This window comes from Lithobates pipiens, unplaced genomic scaffold, assembly GCF_037356315.1.
Source record: "Lithobates pipiens isolate NorthernLeopardFrog02 unplaced genomic scaffold, aLitPip1_a1.2 Scaffold_13, whole genome shotgun sequence".
NCBI classification, from domain to species: domain Eukaryota; kingdom Metazoa; phylum Chordata; class Amphibia; order Anura; family Ranidae; genus Lithobates; species Lithobates pipiens.
The window spans coordinates 342,732,928-342,759,975 of record NW_027507718.1 but is presented as its reverse complement, the minus strand read 5'-3'; the positions used below and the strand labels follow the sequence as shown (position 1 = coordinate 342,759,975).

At 41.3% G+C, this 27,048-nt stretch overlaps 1 protein-coding gene across 2 annotated transcripts in view; it reads right to left on the bottom strand.

Annotated features, from left to right (window-relative positions):
• FHDC1 (FH2 domain containing 1) overlaps positions 1–26,532 on the bottom strand; it is a 69,398-nt gene extending 42,866 nt beyond the window's left edge. The window contains exons 1-2 of one of the 2 annotated variants that reach the window (XM_077477055.1): positions 26,316–26,532; positions 4,921–5,461 (exon numbers count right to left, since the gene is read on the bottom strand). In XM_077477055.1, coding sequence (XP_077333181.1) covers positions 4,921–5,352 — 432 coding nt within the window. In that variant the 5' untranslated portion in view covers positions 5,353–5,461; positions 26,316–26,532. The remainder of the gene's footprint in view (positions 1–4,920; positions 5,462–26,315) is intronic. The other variant, XM_077477056.1, reaches the window with a different exon arrangement.
• Positions 26,533–27,048: the final 516 nt, after the last annotated feature.

Here is a 27,048-nt window from a genome sequence, read left to right as displayed (position 1 = left end):
CATTAGACCCCTTCACACATTAAATTAATATCTAATGTTTTAGGACTCCTTATGTCCCTTTGTCAGGCTTTGTATATAAACATCTATGGCTTTGAGCTGCTTGAGATCCCTTTGGAAGGCTTTGTACAAAAATGAATCCCTTCATCCCTTGGATTCCTTCAAGCTTTATACGCAAATATACATACGTTATATGTTTTCAGACACTGGATCCCTTTATACATAAATGATCTATGGTTTTACCATTCCTTGAATCCAATAAATATATATTGTTTTGGGGCTCTTTTAGGTACCTTTGTACACTTATTTTTTTAATTTTTAGGGTGGAGTGGGTATCTAGTTTTAACAGCTACCTGCTCCTACTTCCACTCTGATCGCCCTCTGCCCCCCCCCCCCCCTTTGTCCATAGCCTTCTGGGACATGTCACAGGTCCCAAGAAGGCTGTGGGACCATTCATTCACAAAATGTAGTGGGGCTCATGCTTTCGCAGTGGAAAGCTGGCTGTGAGGTCCAAACATGCCAACACTGGGGACCTGAAGACTGGTAAAGAAATGGCCCAGGTGAGGACTGGATCCCTGGACAGGTAAGTAATTTTATTAAAGCGCCAGCAGCTACGGTATGTTCCTGATCATTATACATTTTTTGGGGGGAGACGGAAGCTCCTCTTTTAGTTGCCCGATAAAAGGATAGTACTTAAACTCCAAACTTTTCACAAAAAAAAAAAAAAAAAAACCCCACACACAGCATATACTCAATCAATTTTATGCTGCTAATATTGCTTTAGAGAACAAGATGGCTACATCGTATCTGAAAGAACAATACATAAAAGACTACCAACACATGAAAAAACGAAATGTTATAGAGGAAGAATAACACAGAATGTTTACTTTTCTCATGCGGTAAAATGCAACATATTGCCAAACTCAAAAAGTACCTAAAATACAAAACACTTTCCAACTACAGTAGGGAATGATATAACTATTCGGATGACAGCATTACATAATGATATCATCAGTAGCAGCAACAATTTCTTCTCATTTTCCCAATAGGAGTGAAATACAGAACAGATACTGCATTATTAATTAATAAAAAAAAATAAACTCCATAGGGCGGGGTAAAAAAAAAAAAAAAAAGGCATCCTTCATTAAATTATAGTTAAGATATTTACACGTTTCATTTAAACGGAATTTGCCAATTGTTCTCTACCTGCATGTGTGTGAGCCAAAAAATGTTCACACTGCTCCCCTCAATTGAAATTAGAGATCTCTACTTATTGAGCTCACACTGATTGATTATTTATTGCACTTACATGTAGTGAATGTCAAGGTTTTTTTTATTTTTAACCATTTGTTTAATAGCAAAAAAAAAAAAAAACCCTTGTAATGGGGCAACAATAAAAAAAAATAAAAAAAAAAAAAAAAAAATAAAATAAAAAAAAAAAATATGGTTCAGGTAAGGAAATCTCAGGACACCGATATTTATTTATTGTAGGATGATGGTAGAACTTCAGTCCTGGTGCCTGGCTGGATACAGAAAATTGTAGAATATATAGATGACAAAACATATGTGCTTTACTCACTCCTGTTACAGCAGAAATGATTACTTGAACATGACAGGCTTACAAACATGAAACAAGTTCTATCCCCTGGTGGTTTTGAACCATCTGTTGATGCAACATGCTTCCCTGGGAAAAGCAAACCAAACACGTGAGTCACCTTGTAGTGCCACATGCAAGAAGCCAGAATAAACTGTTCTTACACCCTGTGCAACGCCTGTTAACGTCTCCACCTTCTTAAGGTGAATAAATAGCCAACATTTTTTGTCTTTTTTGATACAGGAACAACAAGGAATAACATCCTTTGTAAGGATTTTTATTGCTGTCTGTGCCCCTGCTGTGGAGATTCACCCCAATTGTCCTGGTGACCATTGTCACCCAGACAGAAAGAGATGGGAAATCCAACATTTAAGTTATCACTAGAACAAGATGTGGGGGGTGAAATCTTCTAAAGGAGATGACTGTTCTGGTGAAAACTGTGGTAAACCGACAGAAAGATAAAAAACAATGGCCCCCTGCAGGTTTAAATCATAATGTACTACTATTCACCAGATACTAGCACATTACGACAGACTTACCTATACACAGAGCCCTTCAGCACTGCCATCTTCACCCGATCTTCCTTCTGGGTTCGCAGGCTCCCGCTACATGACGACATCACTTCCGCACATGCGTGAGCACCTGGTTTTGGAACGGAGCTCTGAAGGTCTGGCACAGTATGCCATCCCTTCAGAGAGCATGCCCTGGTGATGTCAGTGGCTGCATGTTATGTGAATAGCCTTATTGTAGGCCTACTTGTAGGTACAAGATCAAAAGCGGTGTTTACTTCCACATTAAGCATACCATGCACGGCTTAAAGTTTTGCCGATTCCTGCTGAAGTGCCAAAAATTTGAGCTCTATCGGCAAGACCAGACTTGACAAACTGACAGAAAAAAAAATAAAAAATTTAAGGAGCTGGGTGCAAAACTTGTAAGCTGTAATGCCAACCTGCTCCTTTGCATTTTCCCGTCACTGCAGTTGACAACAAAACAAACAGAAAATCAAACAAACAATGTTCTTTAAATGAAACATTTTAATGCAGTTAAAGAGTTAGAAGAGGAGAGGTCTGTGTTATTGGTAATCGATCAAAATTGAAGCAGGCAGGGCTGACACCACATGTTTAGGAATTCAGAACTGTATTTTCACGTCAAAGAGGAAGGCACTAATTTTCTGGACTTTCATGCATGCATTCCAGAGATGTACCAAAAAGAAGTAAAAGTAGTATGGGATTTGCTTTTTTTCAGAATCATACTTACCTAGGTGGATCGGTCCGATGCTGCATCTGTCCCTCACTGGCTCTAACACTGAGAACAGAGTGGTCAAACACTGCCAATCGCTCAGTTCTCGCAGCTTCCATGAGCAGAGAAATGGTGATGGTCAGTCACCGGCTCTCTGCTCTGCCCCTCCGCACTCCCTTGAGCGCTTGGCTGTGGAGTGGGCGGGAGCAGCTGGCTGAAGCTCTCAGCAGTAGTAGGAGTAGGAGTACCTGAGCCAGGTGCCGATCCAGGCATGTGGGCAGATCCCGACCATATGCTCACAATCCTTTCCCAGCCTGGACCTTCTCTGTGATGTCAGCCAGCTGTCTGCTGAAAATGGGTCACATGAGTGCAGAATGAACTGCACTCATGTGATCCACAAAAGGAGTACAACCAAATGGCTGTACTTCTTTAAATAGGACAAATATACAAAATGTAGCAACTTGTGGATGCTCCACACAAAAAAATAAAAAAAATTATTAGGATCCGCTTGGATGCTTTGGGTAGTTGCATCACACTGCGATTTGTATTTTCTTATCAGCTAAGCATTTTACAGTGAAGAACACCATTCATATTCCTGTCGGCCTATAAAACTGAATAAAACGTGACTTGGGTAAAGTGTCCTCATTGTGCTTGTAGATATATTCTCACGTGGGATCAAGGACAGGAAACCATTGTTTACACACAAAACTGAAATGCCTCCTATTATCAATAACACAAAACATGTCACAGAGAAAGGGGCATTCATTAAAGTTATGTAATAGTGCCTCTTTTTACTAAGTGCTACAAATGGGAAAGATTATAATTAGTCTTTTGAAGGTAGATGATGGTGCAAAACCTGTTACCAAGAAAGTGGGGGCTGCAATTGCTGACACCTCCTTCTGAAAATGCAAGTTGCCTGGCTGTTGTGCAGATGCTTTGAAATCAGGCCTGAAGACCTGGCAAACATAGCAAGCCAACTGGCAATAGAAGACCCGATATTTCTCTCATGACATGTGTGATTTAATGCAAGGCTGGCAGAACCAAGGACCTTAAGCAGCCATGTCTCTAAAATATTAAAAATAATAACTCCCATCAGATACCAAAAATGTTAATGAAAAATGTTGAACCTTTTTCAATAAATTGACAAAATATGTAAAATTGGTTCAAATGGACGGTAAGCCATTAAAAATCCTGCCAGGAGAAAAATATTGGAGTTGCCATTGTAGACTCGTCTTTAAAAATGTGCAAACGCATCAAAACTACATGCGATTCGCAGACCGACTACCTGCATAAAAAAAAAATTTAAAAAAATAAAAAACCCACACAGCAAGGATAAGGGTCTTGGAGCCAACACCAACAGAAACAGGTCAGCATCCTTAGCTCTTATATTGCTATCATAACAGGATTCCTTTAAACTTTTACCCAACCTGACGTATCAGAACATACCCATAAGCTGGGCTCACCACTAAGATACACCTTTTCCAAGGTTTATTGCGAGCTCCAACTCATTCTGTCATCCATGCAAATATGACTGGACTAAATGTACACCTCTGATTTGTTTAGAAGCTAGAAAGTCCATCGGAAACAACACCCATCACACCAAACAATGCAGCATGCTATGATAACAGACCAAATATGCTATTGCCTGAACTTTTTGCTAAGGCAGCAGGTGCCCACTGGAGGATCTTCCAGTGTTCTGGCAGGTCAGACTGAGCCTGGCATTACAGTCCAAGTAAAGCAAAACATTTTTACATTCTCCTGTATGCTTCTCCTTGCACAAACCACATACAGGTCCACAAGAGCCACTGTTAAGGGGCAACCATTTCCAATGCCAAAAACAGTCACTGCTACCAAGCACTAGTTTTCCGAAATAACTGTTTGTATATCCAAATTAATTCTAAATCTCACATTTTCCAGAGCAGCTTTGCATCAGACTGGCTGGTGTGCAGAAGTACCAACAATTCTTCTCCCAGACACTTTAATAAAGGCTTGATTTTCTTGTTTGTTCACAATGCTATAAACCCCAATAAATCTCAAGTTTAAGCCAGCCATAGAAAAAATAAATAAAAAATTATTGAAAAAAAATATACCTCATCCTTTGGCTCTCGGAAAGAAGACCTGGTGCTCCCAGTCCTCCGGAAAACACCAGGCTTTGCATCCTCCTGCTGACCAAATAGTTCCTCGATTGTCTTTGTATCAATCTGGTATTGATGCTGCCTAGAAGCCATAGTCCAGATATTGGTTTTCCCCCTAACCTGTTCCTCAGGGATGGTTTTCCAGAAGAAGCTCCGCATGCGTTTCTTCTTATTCTGACCATGTCCATGACTACCATTATGCAGAAATGGAGGAGCTCCAGGAGGGGGAGGAGGTGGTGGCACAGATTGAGGCAAAGGTGGCGGAGGAGGAGGAGGTGGTGGAGGCGGAGGTGGCAATGGGTTATCAAGCATTAAGTCTGTGATGACCACACTGCAGTCACCATTTTCTTTATCATTTACCAAAGAGACACAGTTCATAACATGCATCTTGGTGCAGGCCTTTCTTCATATGACGCATCACTGAGAGTGGAAGATTATCCAGCAAAACAGCATCCTAGTCCAAAGATTGTCTCAGCATTTTCTGCATGTTCTAGACCTAGAAAAAATAATAAAAAAAAGGTTTGTTTTTTTATATATGTAAGATGCAAGTTGACGTTAAGAAATAATATGGGCAGACACACAAAAATACACATGCACCTTCTTTTTCAATAGTAATCAAGAAGTTACTGGGGAGAAACATTCTAAGACATCATGGTGAGAAGCTGAAGAAAATGTATCCGAATCAGTTAAATAAATACATAGCACAAAAAAAAAAAAAAAAAAAAAAATAAAAAAAAAAAAAGGAGAGAGAAGGAGAAGGAGAAAAAGAAAGGGGGAGGAGGAGACTAGAGGCTTGTCCTTGCATTACTGGGACAGGAAGTGAGGGGAATTTGGCCCAAAAGAGTCACTGCACTAAAAACCCGAGAGAAGTCATTTGCACCCTTATTCACCGTCTACAATTTAACAACATTTTGTCTGGATCTAGGTTCTAATAACTCATAACTTTTAGAATGTTAAGCAAGAGGAAATGCATTTCCTAGGACAGGAAACACTGTAAAGGCTTGTGTCAATGGGCTTTGCTTTCCCATGAAAGTCTAGGAGAAAGCAAAAGCCGCTTGAAGCAGGTCAAATCTTTCAAAATCCAATACTAGTGCATTTGCTCTTGAAAATGAAACACAAGAAGTGTTTTATGAATAACCATGAGACCCAGCATCTGAATCGGGGAACTGGAATGGAAGATTTTAACCCTTTTCACAACAAAGTCATGAAGAAGTGGGAGGTCAATTTTAATATCTTTAAACACAGTAGGTCGGTTCGCTTATCTAAAGTAATGACCAAACCATTTGATAAAATACATACAAAGATTCTGCCTTTCATGCAAGTCCCTGACTTTTCTGAATGTATATGTTCCACTACTAGGGAAGCCTACAAAGCAAATAGTTACCCGATATAACCCGTCAGCTGCCTAAAAATCCAAGCAGTTGCTGTTTTGTTGGTTCTCTAGCAGCATAAAGGATAAAAAGGTGACAGGGACACAAAAGTTTGTTTGAAAGTGGTTTCTTTTCCATGATGTCAGTTTCTACATTGTTGAAAACAAGAGCTGCCACTCCTAGGTAGCACTTACACATCCTGGAAATCTATCCGCTACAGTGTTTCCCTGTCACTTGCTACAAGGCCATTAAATACGCAAATGTGCCAAAGCAACACACAGCTATGGGAATATATTGCAGGGACTACAATGTTTTTTGTAAATAATTATAAAAATTGTCAACTACCTTCCCCTGAGGATTCGGGTGGGGTGATGCAAGCTTTCTTGGTCGAACCTGGACATGTGTCTTTTTTCAACTGGTAAAAGGCCAACTACCAAATCTCTCCAACCCTAAAATCTACACTATGATATAAATGAAGTAGTAGGTTTAACTCATTTTGGACATCCATTCATAATCCATGTAGCAGAAGGCATGGTGGGGATGCCAGTTTGTCTAAATGTACTTTGTGCCAAAAGTCTTTGAAGAATGGAGAATAAGCTGTGCGATATAAGCACTGAACCCCTTTTTCCTTCAGCAACTCGCACCTTAAGTCCATGAGGTTCAACATTATTATATTGAATAAAAAATTTTTTACACACACACACACGTTAGATACCCTGTGCAGCTGAGAAGCTTGTGTTAGACTGGGTATCAAAATATAGCAAACATTTATATACAAAGGTCTATACTTATGTAAATACACATATGAATAGCCATCTGTGCCTGTATTTTCCAAGAAAGAACCAGCCTCTAATTATGTAAACCTGCAGATCACAATGTTTACTTCATAGATGTAGAATTAAAATTTTTACAGTGGTGGAGCCATCAATGGATAGCACATATATGCAAAGCAACATATGTAACAAAACGTATTCTCATTATAGAATCACTGGTCACATATAATCAAAAAAAAAAAAAAAAAAATATATAAAGACTTTTAATATTAAAAATAATTATTAAAGCGCTTAAAAGTGTTACTAAACCCAGGACCCTGCATTCACTATATCTGCTCTCCCACGGTACACAGAGCATGGAAATGCAATTAGCTTAGTAAATATAAACTGCTGAATACCTTTTCTCATCAGCAGCATATAGCAGTCTTGCAATTTTTAATCAGTGTCTAGTGAAAGCTTGTAGGAGTTTTCATACTGCAATGAGCTGTCCCATCAGGATGCAGTATTACTGAACCTCAGTCTGGACAGCGCTGTGCATGTGATCAGCACAAGGCCACAGAAAAAAAAAAAAAATAAAATAAAAATAAAAAAACACCCTCTAGCAATACACACCAAACTGAGCATGTGCAGCCTGACTCCAGTAACTCCTTCTAAGGACCCTTTCATGATACAGAGACTTCAAAGTCACGTGATTTTGTGGATGCGATTTCAGGGAACGCCAGTGTAACGTGCATCAAAGTAGTACAGGGACTACTTTGAAGTCGCGCAGATATGAATGGTAATCATTGGAAAAATATGGGGAACAACTTGTCATGCGACTGCAGTTTCGAGTCACAGGACAAGTCGCACAAGTGTGAAAAGGGCCTGATCCAGACCTGGTTTTGGGGTCAGTGGAAGACAATGCAGAGGATTAACCCCTTAGGTTCCACAGCGAGTATAACAAGCATGCTTTACTGCATATACAGACCGATTATATTGTGGTTTAGTAACGGTTTAACTCTATCCCACCACATGCATAATCTGGAAGCAAAAATTATTTTTCTACAAATTATAATATAGATATTAGATATAATCTTGCTTAAACTCTACAGAACGTATAAACCTGTATCTAGTAAAAATTTATTTTAATTTTTCGCCATAAGGCCCCATGCACATGAGACGCCGGTGCAAACTCTGCTCAACACATGTTTTAAAAAGCAGAAACCTGCGTTTAAAAAAGGCATGTTTTGCCGCGTTTGCATCTATAAGAGTTTGTAAAGATATCATAGACCCTCCCCAAGCTCAGAAAGCATGTATTAACTATTTCTGCCATTTTGATCAGAGTGAGCAGCAGCAGAGAGAGAGCACTTGTACACTTGCCGCTCTGTCTGTTTTATTTTGGAAATGGATCCCATATTGAATATATGTAAGGAAATGCTCCTGATGTTGCCCTTGATGAGGCAGCAACATCGTCGCAAATTGCGCGAGAGGTCCAGAGTCAGAGCTCGTCGATATTGGACCCATCCATTGATGGCCGTTGGATATTTCAAACATGTATGTGCAGCTGCATACCTACCGACAAGTTTTTTTAATTTTACCCATATGTCCATTGTCACATTTGATCTGCTCTTAGAAAAAGTACGACCCGTTCTGACATGCATGGACACCAATGAGAAACTGTGCCGCCAGAGGAACACCTGTTGGCGATGATCAGGTATGTGCATATATTTATAAAATATATATTTATAGATGTACAGATTAATATTTATTCATCTGTCCTTTATTTTTTAAACAATTGTCTATTTGAAGCAAATTTAAAAATGTTAATAACATTTATTAAAATTATCTAACATTGTCTTGCGGCAATTTTTTTTTTTTATATTTTTTATGGTTTACCATCATATTTATGAGTTTTCTGGTCCAAAAAAATTGGGTTCCTTTAAAAAACACCTTTAAAAACGCAAATATGGCTAAACGCGGTGCCGTGCTTAAAAGCAAAGTTTTGCTCCTGGAAAAAAAATGGAGGTTAAAACGCAACTGCCTAAAAATGGGAAAAAAACGAGACTGTGTACATGGACACATAGGATAACATTGCACGAGTTCAGGGGCAGTTGGAGAAAAAAAAAAAAAAAAAAAAGTGTCCAACTGCCTTTGAACGTGCGTTTAACAGCATCTCGTGTGCATGGGGCCTAAAAGATAATTTTTAGTTATTTACCAAAATCTGAGAAAAAAAAAAAGTTAGCAACTTTTTTTTTATGGCTGCTATAAACCACACACATTTTCTTCTTCTGTCACAGCTTGGTTATTTTAGGAGTAGGGGCTGTACGCTCAATGTGTATCCGAATAAATAAAGGTAAAACAAGGGTAATGACAAAATCACGAGAAACAAAAAAATAAATAAATAAAAAATTAAACAACACACACACACACAAACACCTTGCAAAGTGAACAACCTCTATACTGTTTTTATTTAAGCATATAGGGAAAAAATAAAAAAGTAAAACACTGCATCAATAGGTACAGAGGACCCAGAAAGACTGTCAGCATCCATATACAGGGCAATCATCAAGGACAGATTGTCTCCTCTATACCATTTAAAACAGACGTTCGTTCTGGCACTGCATTTTGACCCATGATTAAATGGATCAAAAATGGCCAATGTTTCCCTTTTGTAGGCAGGGTGAAAGTGGACATCCATCTATTTTCGGCCACATCCTAAACCATTGAGGTTATTCAGACCAAAACACCAAGTTTATGTCCAGGTCCACTTTTACTCACCTGACCAGATGTGGATGGATACAGGAAGACACACGTCCACCTTACATCCAGTCACCCATAGGGAGTACATTATACAATTTTTCCTCCTTCACAAGACCGTGGGGAAAAAAATAAAAAAATAAAAAAAACAGAACAGAATGGACACACGGGCCACATATTGAACATTCATTTCCATTCTGGACACAGCAGGGATCAATCCAGGATCCCTTTCTGCAGACAGAACGCAGGGTATTTTTCTTATGATCATGTATGAGCAATAAGAAGTCTCACTTTAGTACTCCTCTGATCTGCTTTCACTTGTCTAAAGCTCCTCATACATGCCTAGATTTCTCATTCAACCTGTAAAATCGAGAAAATTAACAGGATTCTTCCATCCAAGTTAAACAATCCATGGCAGCTTGAATACCCAAACAGTGACTGCATTCGATTGGATGCAGTCACTGTCCGGTCACCCCTCATCTACCCTACTACAAAATTTTAAAATCAAGCTTTGCTTAGTCACATGGTGCAATCAGAGCCACCCAAAGCTTGATTTTTGGGCAACCCAGATGTCCTTAACTTTTTTTGTATTTACATCTAAGCCCCAACACCTGCCATCTCATGTCCATCGAGATCATCTTTACAGGCTGCTGAGGAATTTTCATTGGCTAAGGGAGAAACTGACAGCACTAGTGTTTAACATGCCTAAACAAAAAGAAGATAGAGTTTTATCATAAAAACTGGGGCCCATTGCAGAAAAATAAAATCGGTCTCTAACATTCTGGTTGCTTTTTGTGAATACAAGTTCACTGTAGCACACAATGTAGTTCAAGCCAACAACATCAACACAAAGCTTACTATTGCACACAGCGTAGATCAAGCCGACAACAGATCTGCGCCCATTGGGAAATTAGTAAATTTCAATGCATGTACATCTATAGCAAAGCACAACCTGGTTTGTGTGATCTGGCAAGATTAATCCCGATTTTTGTTTTAGAAAAAAAAAAAAAAAAAAAAGGAAGAGTAGTTATCCTAGGAGTCCATGTAAAGTTCATGATGCCATTTGACTGCCTATCTGGGAATCTAGCCATGAAGGTTATTGATCATGCAGTATTCAATAGACAAGCCTAGGATCCCACAGTGGACAAAAGAAAGCTTTTATGGCACCACATCCACCCATTTCCACTCTCAGCCAGACTCATTGAATTCTCTCCTTTTATTGTACTCTGGTGACCCATAGGCAATGCTAACTATGGATCATTTTATTTGTATGTCTGTTTTGATAAGTAGGAATGTCTTTTTCTAAGGAAGGGTTTGCACTTTCGCTCGTGCACTTAGTAGGAGGAAACGTCACCCGTCATTCTTATACAAAGTGTATGCAGCTTTGCACAGAAAAACAGGTGAATTGTGTTTGTTTTCTGGTGGTGATTATTCCATCATTAGGCAAATAGATAACCATCAGCAATTAAGGTGTTTAAAATGACAAAGGACAGACCATGGGTTTTAACAGGATACAAGTAATCAAGGCTGTTACTAGGAGGGTGATAATATCTGTTTAAAGAAGCCATAAACCTTGATGGGTTGTTTGTTTATAGACAGTTGCTGGCTTATTACTTTGTTATCTGGGTGTCCATGCTGAAATTGCCATTGTTCAAGCTAGCCTTCAAATTTGCTCAGTGGGTGGCCCTTTTGGCCATCTCCCACCTTACATCCCTCAAGCAAAAAAAAGGGAGATGGCCAGAAGATTGCTGGCCAGACATCCCTACAGATGCAGCCACTGTTACCATTTTAACAAACCAGTGTGGCTAGCTGACATAATCCAATAGGTAACATTTTCACCATATGTTGGCAACAACCCATGCACTCCATACAAAGACACCAAAACAAATACATTCAGAAATTAAGTTTAAGTGTAACAAAATGGAATGACACAAGGGAAAAGTATTGAACACGCTAACTGAAATGTATTAATACTGCGTGCAAAATTCTTTGTTGGTAATGACAGCTTCAAGATGCCTCCTGTATGGAGAAGCTAGCCGCAAGCATTGCTCAGTGTGATTTTTGGCCCATTCTTCCACACAAAACAGTCTTCAAATCTTGAAAGGTTCTGTAGGACTCTATGAACTCTGATCTTTGGTTCTTTCCATAGATTTTCTACTGGATTCAAGTCAGGCTATTGGCTGGGCCATTCTAGCAGCTTTATTTTCTCTCTCTTTGAAACCAATGGAGAGTTTTTCCTCCGCTCTGTGTTTGGGATCATTGACTTTCTGAAATGTCCACCCTCATTATCCTGGTAGATGGCAGCAGATTTTTTTTTTTTTTTTATCAAGACTGTATCTTCTTACAGTTTCCATTCATTCCTCCTGCAATGACAAGAAGCTTGCCAGTACCATATGCTAAAAAACAGCCCAGCACCATAATATTCCCACCTCTAAACATCACTGTTGGTATGATTGGTATGATGTTGGGGTGATGTGCAGTACCATTTCACCTCCAAACATGGTGTGTATTATAGCATCCAACGAGTTCAATTTTGGTCTAATCTGACCAGACTATATTCCTCCATGATATTTCACAGGCTTGCTTAAATGTTGTGCAGCAAACTGTAATCGAGCTTCAACATGTTTTTTCTTCAGCAATGGAGTCTTGCATGGTGAGTGCGCATACAGGCCATGGTGGTTGAGTGCATTACTTATTGTTTTCTTTGAAATAATTGTACCTGCCAATTCCAGGTCTTTCTGAAGCTCTCCACAAGTGGTTCTTGGCTCTTGGACAACTCTTCTAATAATTCTTTTCACTTCTCAGGCAGAAACCTGGTCTTGGCCGGTTTATGGTAAGATTATGTTCTTTCCACTTTCGGATTATGGCCCCCAACAGTGCTCACTGGAACATTCAGAAGTTTAGAAATCCTTCTGTAACCAAGACCATTGGTAAGTTTTGCAGAAATAAGGTTGCAAAGGTCTTGAGAGCCCTTTGCTTTCACTCACCATGAGATGCGTCTTGTGTGACACCTTGGTAACGAGAAGCCTTTTTATAGGCCATCAGTTGATACTGAACCAGCTGATAATAATTTGCACTGACAATTACTGGTAGGTTTCAGCTGGTGTCTGCTTTCCGTGCCTTTTTGCACTTCCCTTTCTTCACGTGTTCAATACTTTCCTCCCCCCCCCCCCCCCCCCCCCACCACCATGTAATTCCATTTTATTACACACTTAATTCCTGAACTTATTTGTTTTGGTTTCTTTGTATTGCATGGGTTGTTACTGACATGTGGTGATAATTTTATGTCACTAGCACCTTTAGAAATAGATTTACCTAGAAAAATGGTGACATGTTCAATACTTATTTTACCCAGTATAATAATGATATATCTATGTGTGTACACATGTACATAAGACTGTTAGAGATCACTGCTATTACAGACCCATTAAAACTCAATGCTCCCACATTGGTGCTTCCTACAGCCCCCCCTTTTAAAGATTGATATTCTTCTCAGCAAGATCCATTTCAAAATAAAAAGGACACACAAGAAAGGAAAAAAGGGGTTTGGAAGCACAGAAAATAAAGATATTGTGGTAAAGATAAACCAAACTAACTGGCTTGAGTAAGCAACAAAAAACAGACAGTTGTCTGCAGTGGGCTTCGAAAGGCCAAACAAATAGTGGCAATGGGCTACGGGTTCAACATCAGGGATGTAGACTCTTGCCTCTACATTTCCTATAGTACTTCCATTTGTCAGTCCCTGAAGGGAAAATTTGAGTACTGTCCGTACTGTCAGTCCCTGAAGAAAACCAGTCCTAATGTGTGACCACACATGGAGGGAAAGAGCGCTTGCAAAGAAAGTATGATGAAGATTGACATCTTCCGATTTATAGTTCACTTGCGAGATGAAAGCGTGTATGGCCAGAGGTTTAGATGAATGTGTTTATACTGCTCATTGAAACAGGAATTTCCCACCTGTGATACCAGGACAGTCCATAACCATACATCATCGAGTAGACACTGATCAAGGCAGAACTGAAAAGTGCTAAAACAGCTGAAACTGAATCACAAGTGCGTGCCCGAGCAGCTGCATTTTATCAGGAGGATGCAGTCACTGACCCATTCTTGGCGTCTGTCTTCAAAGTTGTATTCCAGAAAGCCGCTCCCCCCCCCCCCCCCCCATCTTTATTTTTTTTTTTTTGGTAATGAAAAAAAAATGTATTTATGTATCGTTAGTACACAGCTCTCGGCAGTCGATCATGACAGTGCAACTGATTTTATCTGATGGGACAAGCACGAAAAATTCTCTCGTTCGATACCAGATAGTACGATTTTCGTTTAATCAGTACAGCTGTCCCTCGAAAAAACAATTCAAATACACTTCAACAGTCTATCACTTCCTAATTTTTAGTCTGTCATACGAGAATTTTCCTAACTTTAGTAAACTCTTAGTCATGAGATTAGCATGAAAAAAAAAAAAAAAACATTCGTCTGATAATCTCATTGTGTGTAGCAGGCATCAGCAAACAAAAGTAATAGCACTTTGTGTTGTGTGCGCTCTTATGTGGGACTTTTTTTAAATGGTCAAGAAGTTCACTTTATGCTAATTACCAGAGACAGACAAATCCTAAAAGCCAGGTAACCATCTACTGACTTATGTAAGGCAATATTACATACTTTTAGTTATGTTGTTTGAGGAACCTAGACCATCCAGGGAATAAATAAAAATTCCAAATTATCTGAGCAGTTGTAACAGGTCAATAGTTCTTCCATTGGGGGTTTTCTGCTATTTGTTCTGCTTCAAGTAATCTTTCACTTAGTATGTGCCCCACATAAGCATGCTGATACTTAGAATATTTGCCAAAGTACTTCACATAAAGCCATTACTGAATCCCAATGCTTACCAACCCTAGTATCCTTACTCAAGATGGCAATTTTGTGTGATCCAGGGGAAATGGTTTGAAAAATGTTAAATTTCTATGTTTTCCCAAATCTCCCCGCAACTCTCGATATCTTGAAAGTCTAAGCGTATCAGTAGAACTGAATGTACCAAACAATTATTGTAATATTTAGGCTGCCTGTAATGATTCAAGCTTGAGTGGGTGCCAAAAACGTGTTCTTACAGGTGAATGACATAATCAGATGCATCTGGCAAGGACTCGCAAAGCTGGCTGGGGGCAATAGAAGCACTGTACAATGACCACATACGTTGGCAGAAGCAGCCATTACATGAATCGCACAAATTTGTTACTCAAGCTCATTGCAACCAGTCAGGATATTACTAATAACAAGTTTTCACTAATACGGGGCAAATGCTACATAACAATTTAACGCTGTTCACACCGTTAGAACGGCATTATCTGAATTGGCACATCTATGGAGACAAGCATCACAAAATGAATTTGGGTAATGTATATATTTAAAGCGGAGTTCCACCCTAAAGTAATCATTGGAACCCTCCCCCCACAGTTGGCACCTTTCAGGGGGAGGGGGGGGTGCAGATACCTGTCTAAGACAGGTATTTGCACCCACTTCCAGGCATAGACTCCCACGGGAATCTATGCCTCTTCCTGTCCCGGCGCGCTGTCTTCTGGGACACACATGGGTCCCAGAGACAGCGCGGACCATTCCCATTGTGCTGCGCGACTCGTGCATGCGCAGTAGGGAACTGGGAAATGAAGCCGCAGCGCTTCACTTCCCGATTCCCTCCCCAAGAATGGTGGCGGTAGCCGCCAAGAACCGTGCGATCGATCGGCCTCAGCGGTCGGACCCTGGGACAGGTGAGTGTGTCCATTTATTAAAAGTCAGCTGTAGTATTTATAGCTGCTGGCTTTTAATAATTTTTTTCGGGTGGACTCCCTCTTTAATTGAAATTCTGCTACATTCCCCATAATCCTAGTTCATTATTACATATTTCACTAGCACAATCAGATGACACTTTCCTTCTCATTTGAAGAAGTATATAGCAGAAAACCACTCTGTATAAAATTAAAAAGTGCAGACAAGCTTTAGGTTCCTTGCATACTGGGCAAACAAAACCCACCACTTAAAGAGTCATTTTGTACACACGTTCAGGTGCGTTGAATGATCAGCAATTTTTCTGCCAGAAAGCTTCAATCAAAAAACGCAAACCAGAAGGATATTTTTCCCTGCCTCTAAATGCAAAGCTTAAAGTGTTACTAAACCCCGAATAGTACAATCAGTCTGTATATGCAGTAAAGCAAAAACCCTAAGGGGTTAATCCTCTGCATTGTGTAAAAAGACTGTTTGATCCGGAAAAAAAAATAAAAATCAGCAGAAAATCGGATAGTGTGTGTGTGTATGGGGCATTAGTCATTTTACTGAATGTCTCTCTACAGATAATTTACTGGGGGAAGTCCCTCTGACTGTTATCCCACATTAAAGAGCACAGAACGTCTTGATAACTAGTCTAAAACAAGCCTAGTAGTGTAATTAATGGCTTAGAAAATTTGTTTAAGTGGGAAACCACTTTAACTCCAGGTAGAGTTTTTATTGCAGTTACATTGGTCCAGCATAAGTATACATACCATACCTGAGTGACCACTGTGGAAGCGCAGAATCAATGTAGAAGTTGCCGCTACCAAAGCGACGGTCTTCCACATCCTGTTGCGAAGTTGCTGCCCTTTTGGAAAGCAGTGTTCGAGGATGGCGGCCATGCCAAGTAAGCAACTCCCTGTGTTCACTGTGCAGAAGGGCAGCCGTTCGGCACTGGACCAGAACTTGGCAGTAATAACTTCTAAATCGAATCCTCATCGGTCCCACAGGTATGGCATATGTATATTTAAATTGGTACAATCTGGACCAATTCAACTTTGAATAAAAACCGTACCTGAAATGCAAAGACTTACACACAGGGGTAACAATTAGATAAAGCAAAAAAGTGCCTGCATGTATGCGGGTATTCAGGAATATTGTAAGCGAGTCATTTGATGAGCAGTTTGTATAGATTGAAAAGAGACAATTTGGTGGAAGTATTGGAAGCACAATCCATTTTTCTTTTGTTTTTTTGTTCTAACCCGCTGGCTGGAAAGAAAAAAACCTATCCGATTCCCCCATCCACACATTCAATGTGGATGGGAGAATCCCTCCCGCTGTGCTTTTGTGCAGGGAGCCTTCCCAGCCATCAGAATACAATAATTGGTGCTGATGGCTACAGCAAGAGTCACTAATCATTCAGGAAAAACCTGATAGGCTGGCTGTATACAAGTTGATTGATAAATTGATTGTATACAACCAGCCTACCCATACATGGATTCAGCCAATCCCTGCTGAATAAGCCAAATTTCGATCCAATTATGTCCACCTTAACTCATAGCATGCACTCCAATTTCACATTATTATTATAAGAAATTAGAAACATGAAAGACAATTGGTTGTTATAGGTAAATGAATTGTGCATGCTTTACTTCATCAAATAAACGAGTACCAGAGTGACCTATGACAGTTGGTTAGCTTTGTTCAAACTGTACACCATAAGGACCAGTCTTGAGTTAATCCCCGATTTAGCCACTGGTACTATGGGTCACACTGTTGGTTAAGGCTTGTTCCCTTTTTCCATTAAAAAAAAATGGAAAGGATGATTACTATTTGCCATGCAGAGAGTTTTCCATTCACTGGACAATTCATGCAAATACTAGTTCCTGCTACTAATACTCATTTGTCACTTCTATATTAACTTTGCAAAGCCAAATCATCATAAGCAATGCTCAAACTTCCTCCAAAATAATCATTGAGCAAAAAATAAAAAATAAATAGATGCAAATCCACTCATGTTTTCGAAAATCCTTATTAAGAGTCGGGTATAGCCTCTAGGAATTGCAGGTACATGCTGAAAAATAATCTTTTTTTTTTTTTTTTACCTGAACAAAAAGGAAGAATAGTAAAACTGCTCATTCAGGTCCTAAAAGCCAATTATAACATCCTTCCTACTGATAAGATACAAGTGCAGAGTCAGGGAGTGGACTGGAGAACAAACAATGGAAAACCCATCAAGACGACACTTCACCATGAATTGAAAACAAAGCTAAATCTTTAAAGCCTTGAGATTACACATGGAATCCTGAGACGAGAACAATGCCACAATCTCCTTCATAAGAGGAAATGAAAGAAATACACTGGGAAAGCAAGTAGACGCTAATAAAAATAAAGCCACATATATTAAAGTTTTGGCCTGAAGGGTTCTGACATTTCAGCACATTTTATCATCTCCCTGCCCTTTTATACCCAACACCAAAGTGTTAAATAAGCGTGGGTTGCATAAGAGTGTTTGTCCTTAGAACCGTACAAGCGGCATTACCTGTAAAGTAAGCAAGGGTGGCATGTCATAGCTAGAAACCCTCCTGGGCACCTTTATCAGATCCTATGTTCTTCACGAAGAAACTTTGTGAAAACTTTAAGCAGTTATGCAAGAAAATATTGCTACTGTAGAAAAACATGGCGTCCTGCGGGCCAAGGCCACTTTATTTTTTATTTTGTAAGGAGGCCGTAACCTTTGCTAAAATTACATACTGCATAATAAATTGGATATCTAGTAAGAAATGCAACTCACGTAACAAAACTCAAACAGAGACAGGTCTGCTCATGTCAAATATTAAACAAAATGTTAAATTAATGTTATCTCACAAAGGGGGAAAAAAAGATTCAGAAGTAAAATTGACACATCCAATGAATGTGAGCAAGGGTGCCAGGGATTGGCTGACATTACTCAAGTATGACAAGGGCCATACTTGGTCAATGATGGGAATCTTCCAGCCGGAAGCTGAATAGGGCCTTCTCTCTCTCCTCATCAGGTCAGCCTTCCCTTTGATTGACAGTAGTCGGCAGATATAACCGCCACTATTGCGCTAGTCTAGCAGATTTGGAATCCGTCCACTGTTAATCATAAAAGAGGCAAACCTTATTACGAACAAGTCTCTTGGCATCTCCGTCAGGCTCAGCCCAACCACCAGCTCCTCACTACTACGCCTGTATGTGTGATGGGCACCGTATCCAGGTCAATCTTACTGAGCTTCACTGAGGACGGGGCATCAACTATGGACATCTTAGCTCCCTTCATGCCTCCTACGATTCTTGTACCCGTTACGTGGCGGTACAATTATTCTAAAAGGAGTGTCTACCCTTTATGAATTCCAGGTTTTGTGTTGCCAGAAAAAAAAAAAAAAAAAAAAGGGAGCAGAGTACATATCTGTAGAATAATGGGAACTTTTCTGTACTTGCAGGAACTTTTGAAAGGATACAAAATTGAGAAATGTATTGAAGAGATCTACCTACATTTTTTTGTGCACTTCCATTCACATTAAAAAGAGAAAAAAAAAAAAAAAAAAAACTCTACTACAAAGCACTAGTACTTCTCAGTCCACCCTAAATGCTACAGCAATGAAAGCATTTTTTACTAAGGATACTTTGTGGCTCAGTGGTCAGCTCCTTCTACAATGCTTTAAAAACACAAAAAAAAAAAAAAAAAAGGGGAGGATAACCCTCATCCAGCTCTTACTATCCAACTGTCAATTAGTCATCCTTGTGTTTGCTATAGGAAGAGAAAGGATTTATGAGTTGATCTGAAGTGGACAAGCCCTTTAATCGAGTACAGGTGAACTTATTTAAGTGTCAAGGTTAATAATTATCCAGTGTTATCACAGACGAATACTTTGAATATGACTTGCTTGAGGCAGCCCCACTGAGCCACTATGGAAAACTATGGCACAGTTCCTCGTTATACATTTTCAAAGTTGGGAGAACAAAATAAATACATTTAAAAAAATAAAAATAAAATAAAAACCCTGGTCTTGCAGCAGGGATGCACTTTCAGTCATAGCAGTGCTGTGTGCAGATGTAGCATTTATCCACGTCTGAACACAACGGCCTGGTGGCAGCATGTTTAAATTGATCGTCAGCACTTCCAATATGATCTATGCTCAACATCGTCATACAGGAATTATTGTCAATAAAGCTTCTTGAAGCTTGCTGAAGGCTTTAAACAATTGCTTCATAAACGTGTGCTGTACATATTGCATGTTCACATTCTGAAGCCCTTACTGTACCTGCGAAAAGCAATCTGCTTTTCAAAGGTGTCTGACAGGTGCCGAGGTGGTGAAATGCTGCCTCCTCACTGCCTACTTTAACTCTGAAAAATTGCACGCGGTTGTGACACTCCTCATTAGTTTTAAGGGGTCCCATTCTGTACCGCCCTCCTAATTTAAAATGTCATTTCATTGTTGCTGCAACCACAAAGCAGAGAACTGCAGCGTATGTAAAGCTCCAATAGGCTGCATGTCCTTGGTTTGTTTTTTTTACCTGGGCCAGCTGGTCTCCAAACTGCAGATATGGCTGTTGCTTAATTTTATCTGGCCCCTGGGGCACAATTCCATCCACTGACACCAACAATTGGGCATATGTCCTTCCAATGACACAAGTGAAGGGACACAATACCTCCCAACGACACCAACAATGAGGGACAATTTCTACAACACAAAACAGAGCACTATTCCTTCCACTGATCAACCATCAGTTGGGCATATGTCCTCCCACTGACACTAATGAAGGGGCACAATTCCTCCTCATGACACCAATAATGGGGCACAATTATTCCCACTAACACCAATAATGGGACACTATTCCTACTACTGACACCAACAATGAGCCATTGTTTACACCCACTGGCCTCAGTCTCACCCTCACAAAGTCTGAAGGACGGTATACTGGCACTCTATTTAGAAAGTTTGGAGACCTCTGACCTGGGCAGTTAACATGTGGCTCAACTGTCTGCTTTTATCTCCCTCCGATTGCCCGTGTGAACAATCACTTAACACAATCCTCCAATTAGAGGGGAAGAAAAAACAAAAAAAACAAAACAAAGAAAAAAAAAAAAAAAAAATATAAAAAAACAAACAAACAAACACCACAGACTGCAATTACTTATCTACTTTAAAAAATGCTAGATGCCTGGCTGTTACACTGCCCAACTGGCACTAAACATGCGAGTTGCTGACCTGGAACAAGAATGCAGGAGAAGATTGAGACGATCTGATCTGCATGCTTTTATATAAATTATATTGCCAAAAGTATTGGCATTTGGCACGCACATTCAGCATCACAGTCTTAGTCCATTAGGTTTAATATTGAGTTGGCCCATCCTATGCAGCTATAACAGCTTCAACTCTTCTGGGAAGGCCGTCCACAAAGGTTTAGGAGTGTGGACAATTTCATGCTCCCAACTTTGTGGGAACAGTTTGGGGATGGCCCTTCCTGTTCCAACATGACTGCGCACCAATGTAAGAAAGAAAAGTCCATGAAGACATGGATGAGCGAGTTTGTGGTGGAGGAACTTGACTGTCCTGACTTCAAACTGATAGAACACCTTTGGGATAAATTTAAGGAGGAGACTGCAAGCCAGGTCTTCTCATCCAACATCAATGCCTGACCTCACAAAATGTGCATCTGGAAGATTGGTCAAACATTCCCATAGGAACACTCCTAAACCTTGTGGACAGTCTTCCCAGAAGAGTTGATGCTGTTGTAGATGCAAAGGGTGTGCCAACTCAATATTGAACCCTACAGACTAAGACCACCCCATACACACTATTCGATTTCTTGCAGATTTTTGTCTTCAGATTTAGCAAAACATGTAGTGCAAGGGTCTGCCTGATTGCATACAAATTGAAACTCTTAAGGTTTGACCTCATAATATGGTTTGTTCGATATATCCCAAAGGTGTTCTATTGGGTTGGGATCAGGACAGATATGTTCCTCCACCACAAACTCGCTCATCCATGTCTTTATGGGCCTTGCTTTATGCACTGGTACGCAGTCATGTTTGAACAGGAAGGAGCCATCCCCAAACTGTTCCCACAAAGTTTCAAGCATGAAATTGTCTAAAATGTCTTGGTATGCTGACGCCTTAAGCCTCAGACAAGAATGTGAGGTTCTTATGGTCAGTAAGAATGAGAACCGGCACAGTGGTACCTTCGAGGAGATATCTCCATTCTTTCAGGGCTAAAATGATCGCTATCAGCTCTTTTACACCAATCTCGTAATTGCACTCCGCAGGCGACAATTAAAGTTCATGTGTGTGTAAAGGCAGCTGTCCCAATACTGTGTACATTTAAGCAGCTTTAATTCACACACTTGTGTGCATACAATCACGTACACAATTTTATTGATCTGCATACTTGCTCAGGGTCAGAACAATAAAGCGAGAGAGAGTGTTAGAACAGCCAGGCAACATGCATTTTCAGGAAAGGTAAGAAATGGCAGCCTCAATGGTTGTCCCATAACAGGGTTCCTTTAACTGCTATTTTGCATGGCACTGCAGCAGGAAAAAGGTGCCAAACAGGTGAGATGCCAAGCCCCATGTAAAACAGCTGGGCCAACAGCCTTGTGTGCGAAGGCGAATGTGCGTGTCAGAGGCTTTCCCTGAGAACAAACAATGACAACGCGGATGAAAATAAACACATACCTTACAGAAAAGCCCACTCACTGTGAGTGTACACAGATACCCCCATGTGCCCGCGTTATAGCTATACCCAAGTATAAACAATAGGCAGGGAATAAAAACACTGCATTCCTGACACAAGAATTTCGCTTTAAAGACCGAGATGGATAGATAGTTGCCAGTGGCTTTACTTTTATTTATTTTTCTCATACGGTTTTGAGGCCACATACACACACAATGCCAGGATCTGCCACCGGGTGCACTCAAATAATCCCTGTGCAAAGGCTAAACGTAGCCTGTTTTATGATCATGGCCAGGACGCGCGTTTCAAAGCACATTTGTCTAGTAATGTTAACCCCGAAGAGGTAACTCCATCTGTCTGAGCAATGCGATACTGGAAGGAAGAGCAGTGAAGTCACGCCGTATGTAACCAATACTTATTTCCGTAGTGTACTCTTATTATAGGAGATGGTCATACGGAATCCATTGCGCCGCCTCATTTAATAAGACGGTGCGAAGGGTAATCCATACCAAGCAGACCTCAGTACTCTCACACATTCATTATGACTGACAACTAGAAATTAAAGCGCATTTCATGGTGCGAGTGTACTTCACACCTCCTTTATAAAAGAAAAAGATCGATTGAACAGTAATGCCTGGTACACACGATGAGATTATCAGACTAATGATTGTCTTTTTTTTTTTTGCATGCTAATTTTATCAAAAATGAAGGTTTCTAAAGTTACGAAAATTCTCGTACAACACCACAAAAAAAAAAAACGGAAGTGATGTCATGTTTTGTATTGAATTTTCGGACAGCTGTACTGATTAAACGAAAATCATACAAGGAAAAATTTTCATGCATGCAGCATAGGATAATATTGGATGAACTGTCGTGATCAGCTATCGAAAGCTGTGTACTAACGATCAGATTATTGTACGATCGCTTTGAAAGCAGTATTTTTCATACAATTTTCGGATTGCGTGCACCACAAGGCTGATGTCAGATGGGCGATTCTATGACTAGAGAAAACGTCAGTGGCAGGATCTCCATAGAGATCACCTCTCCATTGTCCATCCCTGTGGAATTGCTCCTCTGTTTACAGATGCCACTTTGTTGCCGGAGGGAGCTCTGCTCTACCTCGATCGCTAGTGATGGGAGCGACATCTCTCTGCCTAGTTAAAGAAGGAGCCTTTCAATAGGGGCAAACCAGAAGCTTATCAGCAATCCTGCCTCTTGCCACTGGAGATTTAGACAAATCACTGTCAGCAGAGTCACCATTCTGACATCAGCCTAGAGATGCTCAAATACTGAACATCTCGTAGACAGGTATTGATAACTACGGGCAGCATGGTAAAGCTGGAACGGATTGATTATGCAGTGTGTGGGCTATTGTATTCTGACAGCTGGCTCCCATGGATGGCTGTCAGAACACCCACACAGCGGCTGCATCCGACTGGCAATTTTCTGCAGGCTACTTTAAAGGACGTTGGGCAGGAGGAGGTTGACAGGACCACCTATGGCTTGCATTTTTGCCAGTTCATCAATAACTATGCAAAATTTGCTTAGGTGTGTGGCCAGCTTTAGTGGTGAGCATTTCTGCCTTGCAGCACTGGGGCTGTCGGTTCAAATCCTGGTCAGGACACTATCTGCATGGAGTTTGCATGCTCTGCCTGTGGGTTTTCTTCAAGTATCTGGTTTCCTCCCACACTCCAGACATGCTGGTATGTAAACTGTCTCCTGTCTAATTTGGCCCTAGTATGTGTACACATCTTCTGATCTCCCCATGGCCTTCTCTACCTTTCTTCTTCTCCTCCATCTCTGGACATTTTAGGAAATATTCTACGTACCCCAAGTTTTTTTTATCCCCCCCCTTAGTAGATTCCTTCCTGAAATAAGAGAAGTGACTGTCTCCATTCCTAGAAGGCTCTGTGCCATGGCAGACAACCCCCAGCCACTGGATCCAGAACTAGATGCTTAAAGTAGAACTAAAGACATTTGGATACAGTAAAATTGGCCATACATGAATCCAAAATCACCCAGTTCAGCAAGGACTGGTCAAACTTCGATCCATCTGTGGGTTACCTGGTTGTACACAAGTCCATCTACCGATCGAGTTCTGTACAACCACCCTGTTGAGCCTTTCCCGACTCTGGCTATAGCACTGATCAGTGTATTCTGATGGTGGAGAAATCTCCTTGTTGTCAGAACACACTAGCACAGCTGGAGGATTGAACGTGTGGATGGGAGAATTGGATCTTTCAGTTGGTGCTGTGCCCCACAGACAAAATAGGAAGCGAGTGGAGATCCCTGGTTGTCACCAGAACAAGTATCCCCTCTATTCCTGCTCTGGTGACAACCCAAACCTGGAATTTTCCTTAGCTGTCAGCGATGATGGTAAACAGGACAAATAGGGAAGGTGAATCTCCCCAACAGGGGCACAGACAGCAATAAAAAAATCTGACAGATGTTGTAATCCGTGTCCACGCTATCCAAAATGTGAGAGAAAAAAAAAAAAAAAAGAAGTTTTCCCTTTCATTGTATTTTTGGTTGATTGATGTATTATTGCCAGTCCCCTATGCAGTCCTGGTGAAGGTGATCAGGACCCTGGGCAGAGTGATGGATGTGGGGTGATGTCACCCCCTCTCCAGTGATTCTTATTAGAAGTCTCTTGCCATCTTCCCATTGATGATCGCCCGGCCTCCCTCCCCCTGCAAGGAAGGCTGGGAGAGGGCACAGGATGGGGGATGAATAGGGAGCATAGATCTGGGTCACTCAGCATCTCCCATCAATCACTGACAGCTCACACACCGGCCGATCCGCAATACCCACAGCCCAGTCTGATCAGGACATCTCCCAGCCATCTGTCCAATCACTGATACATTGTAATCACACCCCCATTAAATCGCAATCGGATCTCTATGGCCGATACATTGTAATCACATGCCCATTAAATTGTAATCAGATCTCCATTACATCATCTTCACCTATAAACAATCCATCCCATGGCAGGATCAGAGTCAGGTATGGGGATCAGTCATGTATAGGGATTGAGGGGGGGGGGAATCAGAGTCATGTATAGGGATTGGATGGGGGAATCAGAGTCATGTATAGGGATTGGGGGGGGGAGAATCAGAGTCATGAATATGGATCGGATTGGGGGGGGGGCAGAGTCATGTATAGGGATCGGACTGGGGGGGGGCAGAGTCATGTATAGGGATCGGACTGGGGGGGGGCAGAGTCATGTATAGGGATCGGACTGGGGGGGGGCAGAGTCATGTATAGGGATCGGACTGGGGGGCAGAATCATGTATAGGGATCGGACTGGGGGAGAATCAGAGTCATGTATAGGGATCAGAGTCATGCATAGGGATTGGGGGGGGGGGAGAATCAGAGTCATGTATAGGGATCGGATTGGGGGGGGGGGTGCAGAGTCATGTATAGGGATCGGACTGGGGGAGAATCAGAGTCATGTATAGGGATCGGACTGGGGGAGAATCAGAGTCATGTATAGGGATCGGACTGGGGGAGAATCAGAGTCATGTATAGGGATCGGACTGTGGGAGAATCAGAGTCATGTATAGGGATCGGACTGGGGGAGAATCAGAGTCATGTATAGGGATCGGACTGGGGGAGAATCAGAGTCATGTATAGGGATCGGACTGGGGGAGAATCAGAGTCATGTATAGGGATCGGACTGGGGGAGAATCAGAGTCATGTATAGGGATCGGACTGGGGGAGAATCAGAGTCATGTATAGGGATCGGACTGGGGGAGAATCAGAGTCATGTATAGGGATCGGACTGGGGGAGAATCAGAGTCATGTATAGGGATCGGACTGGGGGAGAATCAGAGTCATGTATAGGGATCGGACTGGGGGAGAATCAGAGTCATGGATAGGGATCGGATTGGGGGGGGGGATCAGAGTCATGTATAGGGATCGGATTGGGGGGGGGGGGGATCAGAGTTGCTCTCCATCACTCCTCTCCCCCCAGGGTGCACAGTGACCCCGCTCATCACCAATGACAGTCCGCTCACCTGCTCACACTCCTCATGCCCGTACACAGCACCCACGTCCCCGAGTGAGTGCATTCAATCCCCGAACACAGCAACCCAAGCCTCCGTCCGTCTCCAGGGAGCCGCTCCTCTACCAATGCTTGCACACTGCCAGTGTATAGTATGTGAACACCAACAGCGCACGGGAGCCGCACATGCGCAGACATCAGAGAAGGCGGGCCCGGCCAGGTACACAGCGCACTGATGAGAGGAAGGCGTATCCGGTCAGGTACATAGAGATGAGAAGAGGAGGCGTGGCTTGCCAGGTGTCCTTCCCTGCAGGTTGGAGATGGCTCCTCTGTCAGTCCTTGTGCAGTAGTCTGTGAGAATCCTCCGTGTGATTTCTTTCCTTGGAGCACGTTGCACATGGGACTCTGTGGTTGGCTTGTTAAATTCTGAAGAGTTTGCAATGTGCACTCAGGGGACAGGATTTTTTGAGCACAAAATGATAATAAAGCAATCATTGTTCTGAAGCTACCTGTACTTCTGAGCAGGGTAATCACCCTTTGAGGGGTGGAGATCCACCTGATCCACATGAAAGACCTCAAAGCTCACCAGGGTTCTGGACCTTCTTTTTAAAAGAAATGAACTAACAGGACCTAACTAAATAGTAAGGAAAACGTAGAAAACATGATAAAACAAATGTCACTGTAAAAATATGAATTTAGCCTACCTTAAAAGGGGTTGGTGTCAGTAGAGCGTGGTCGGTGTCAGT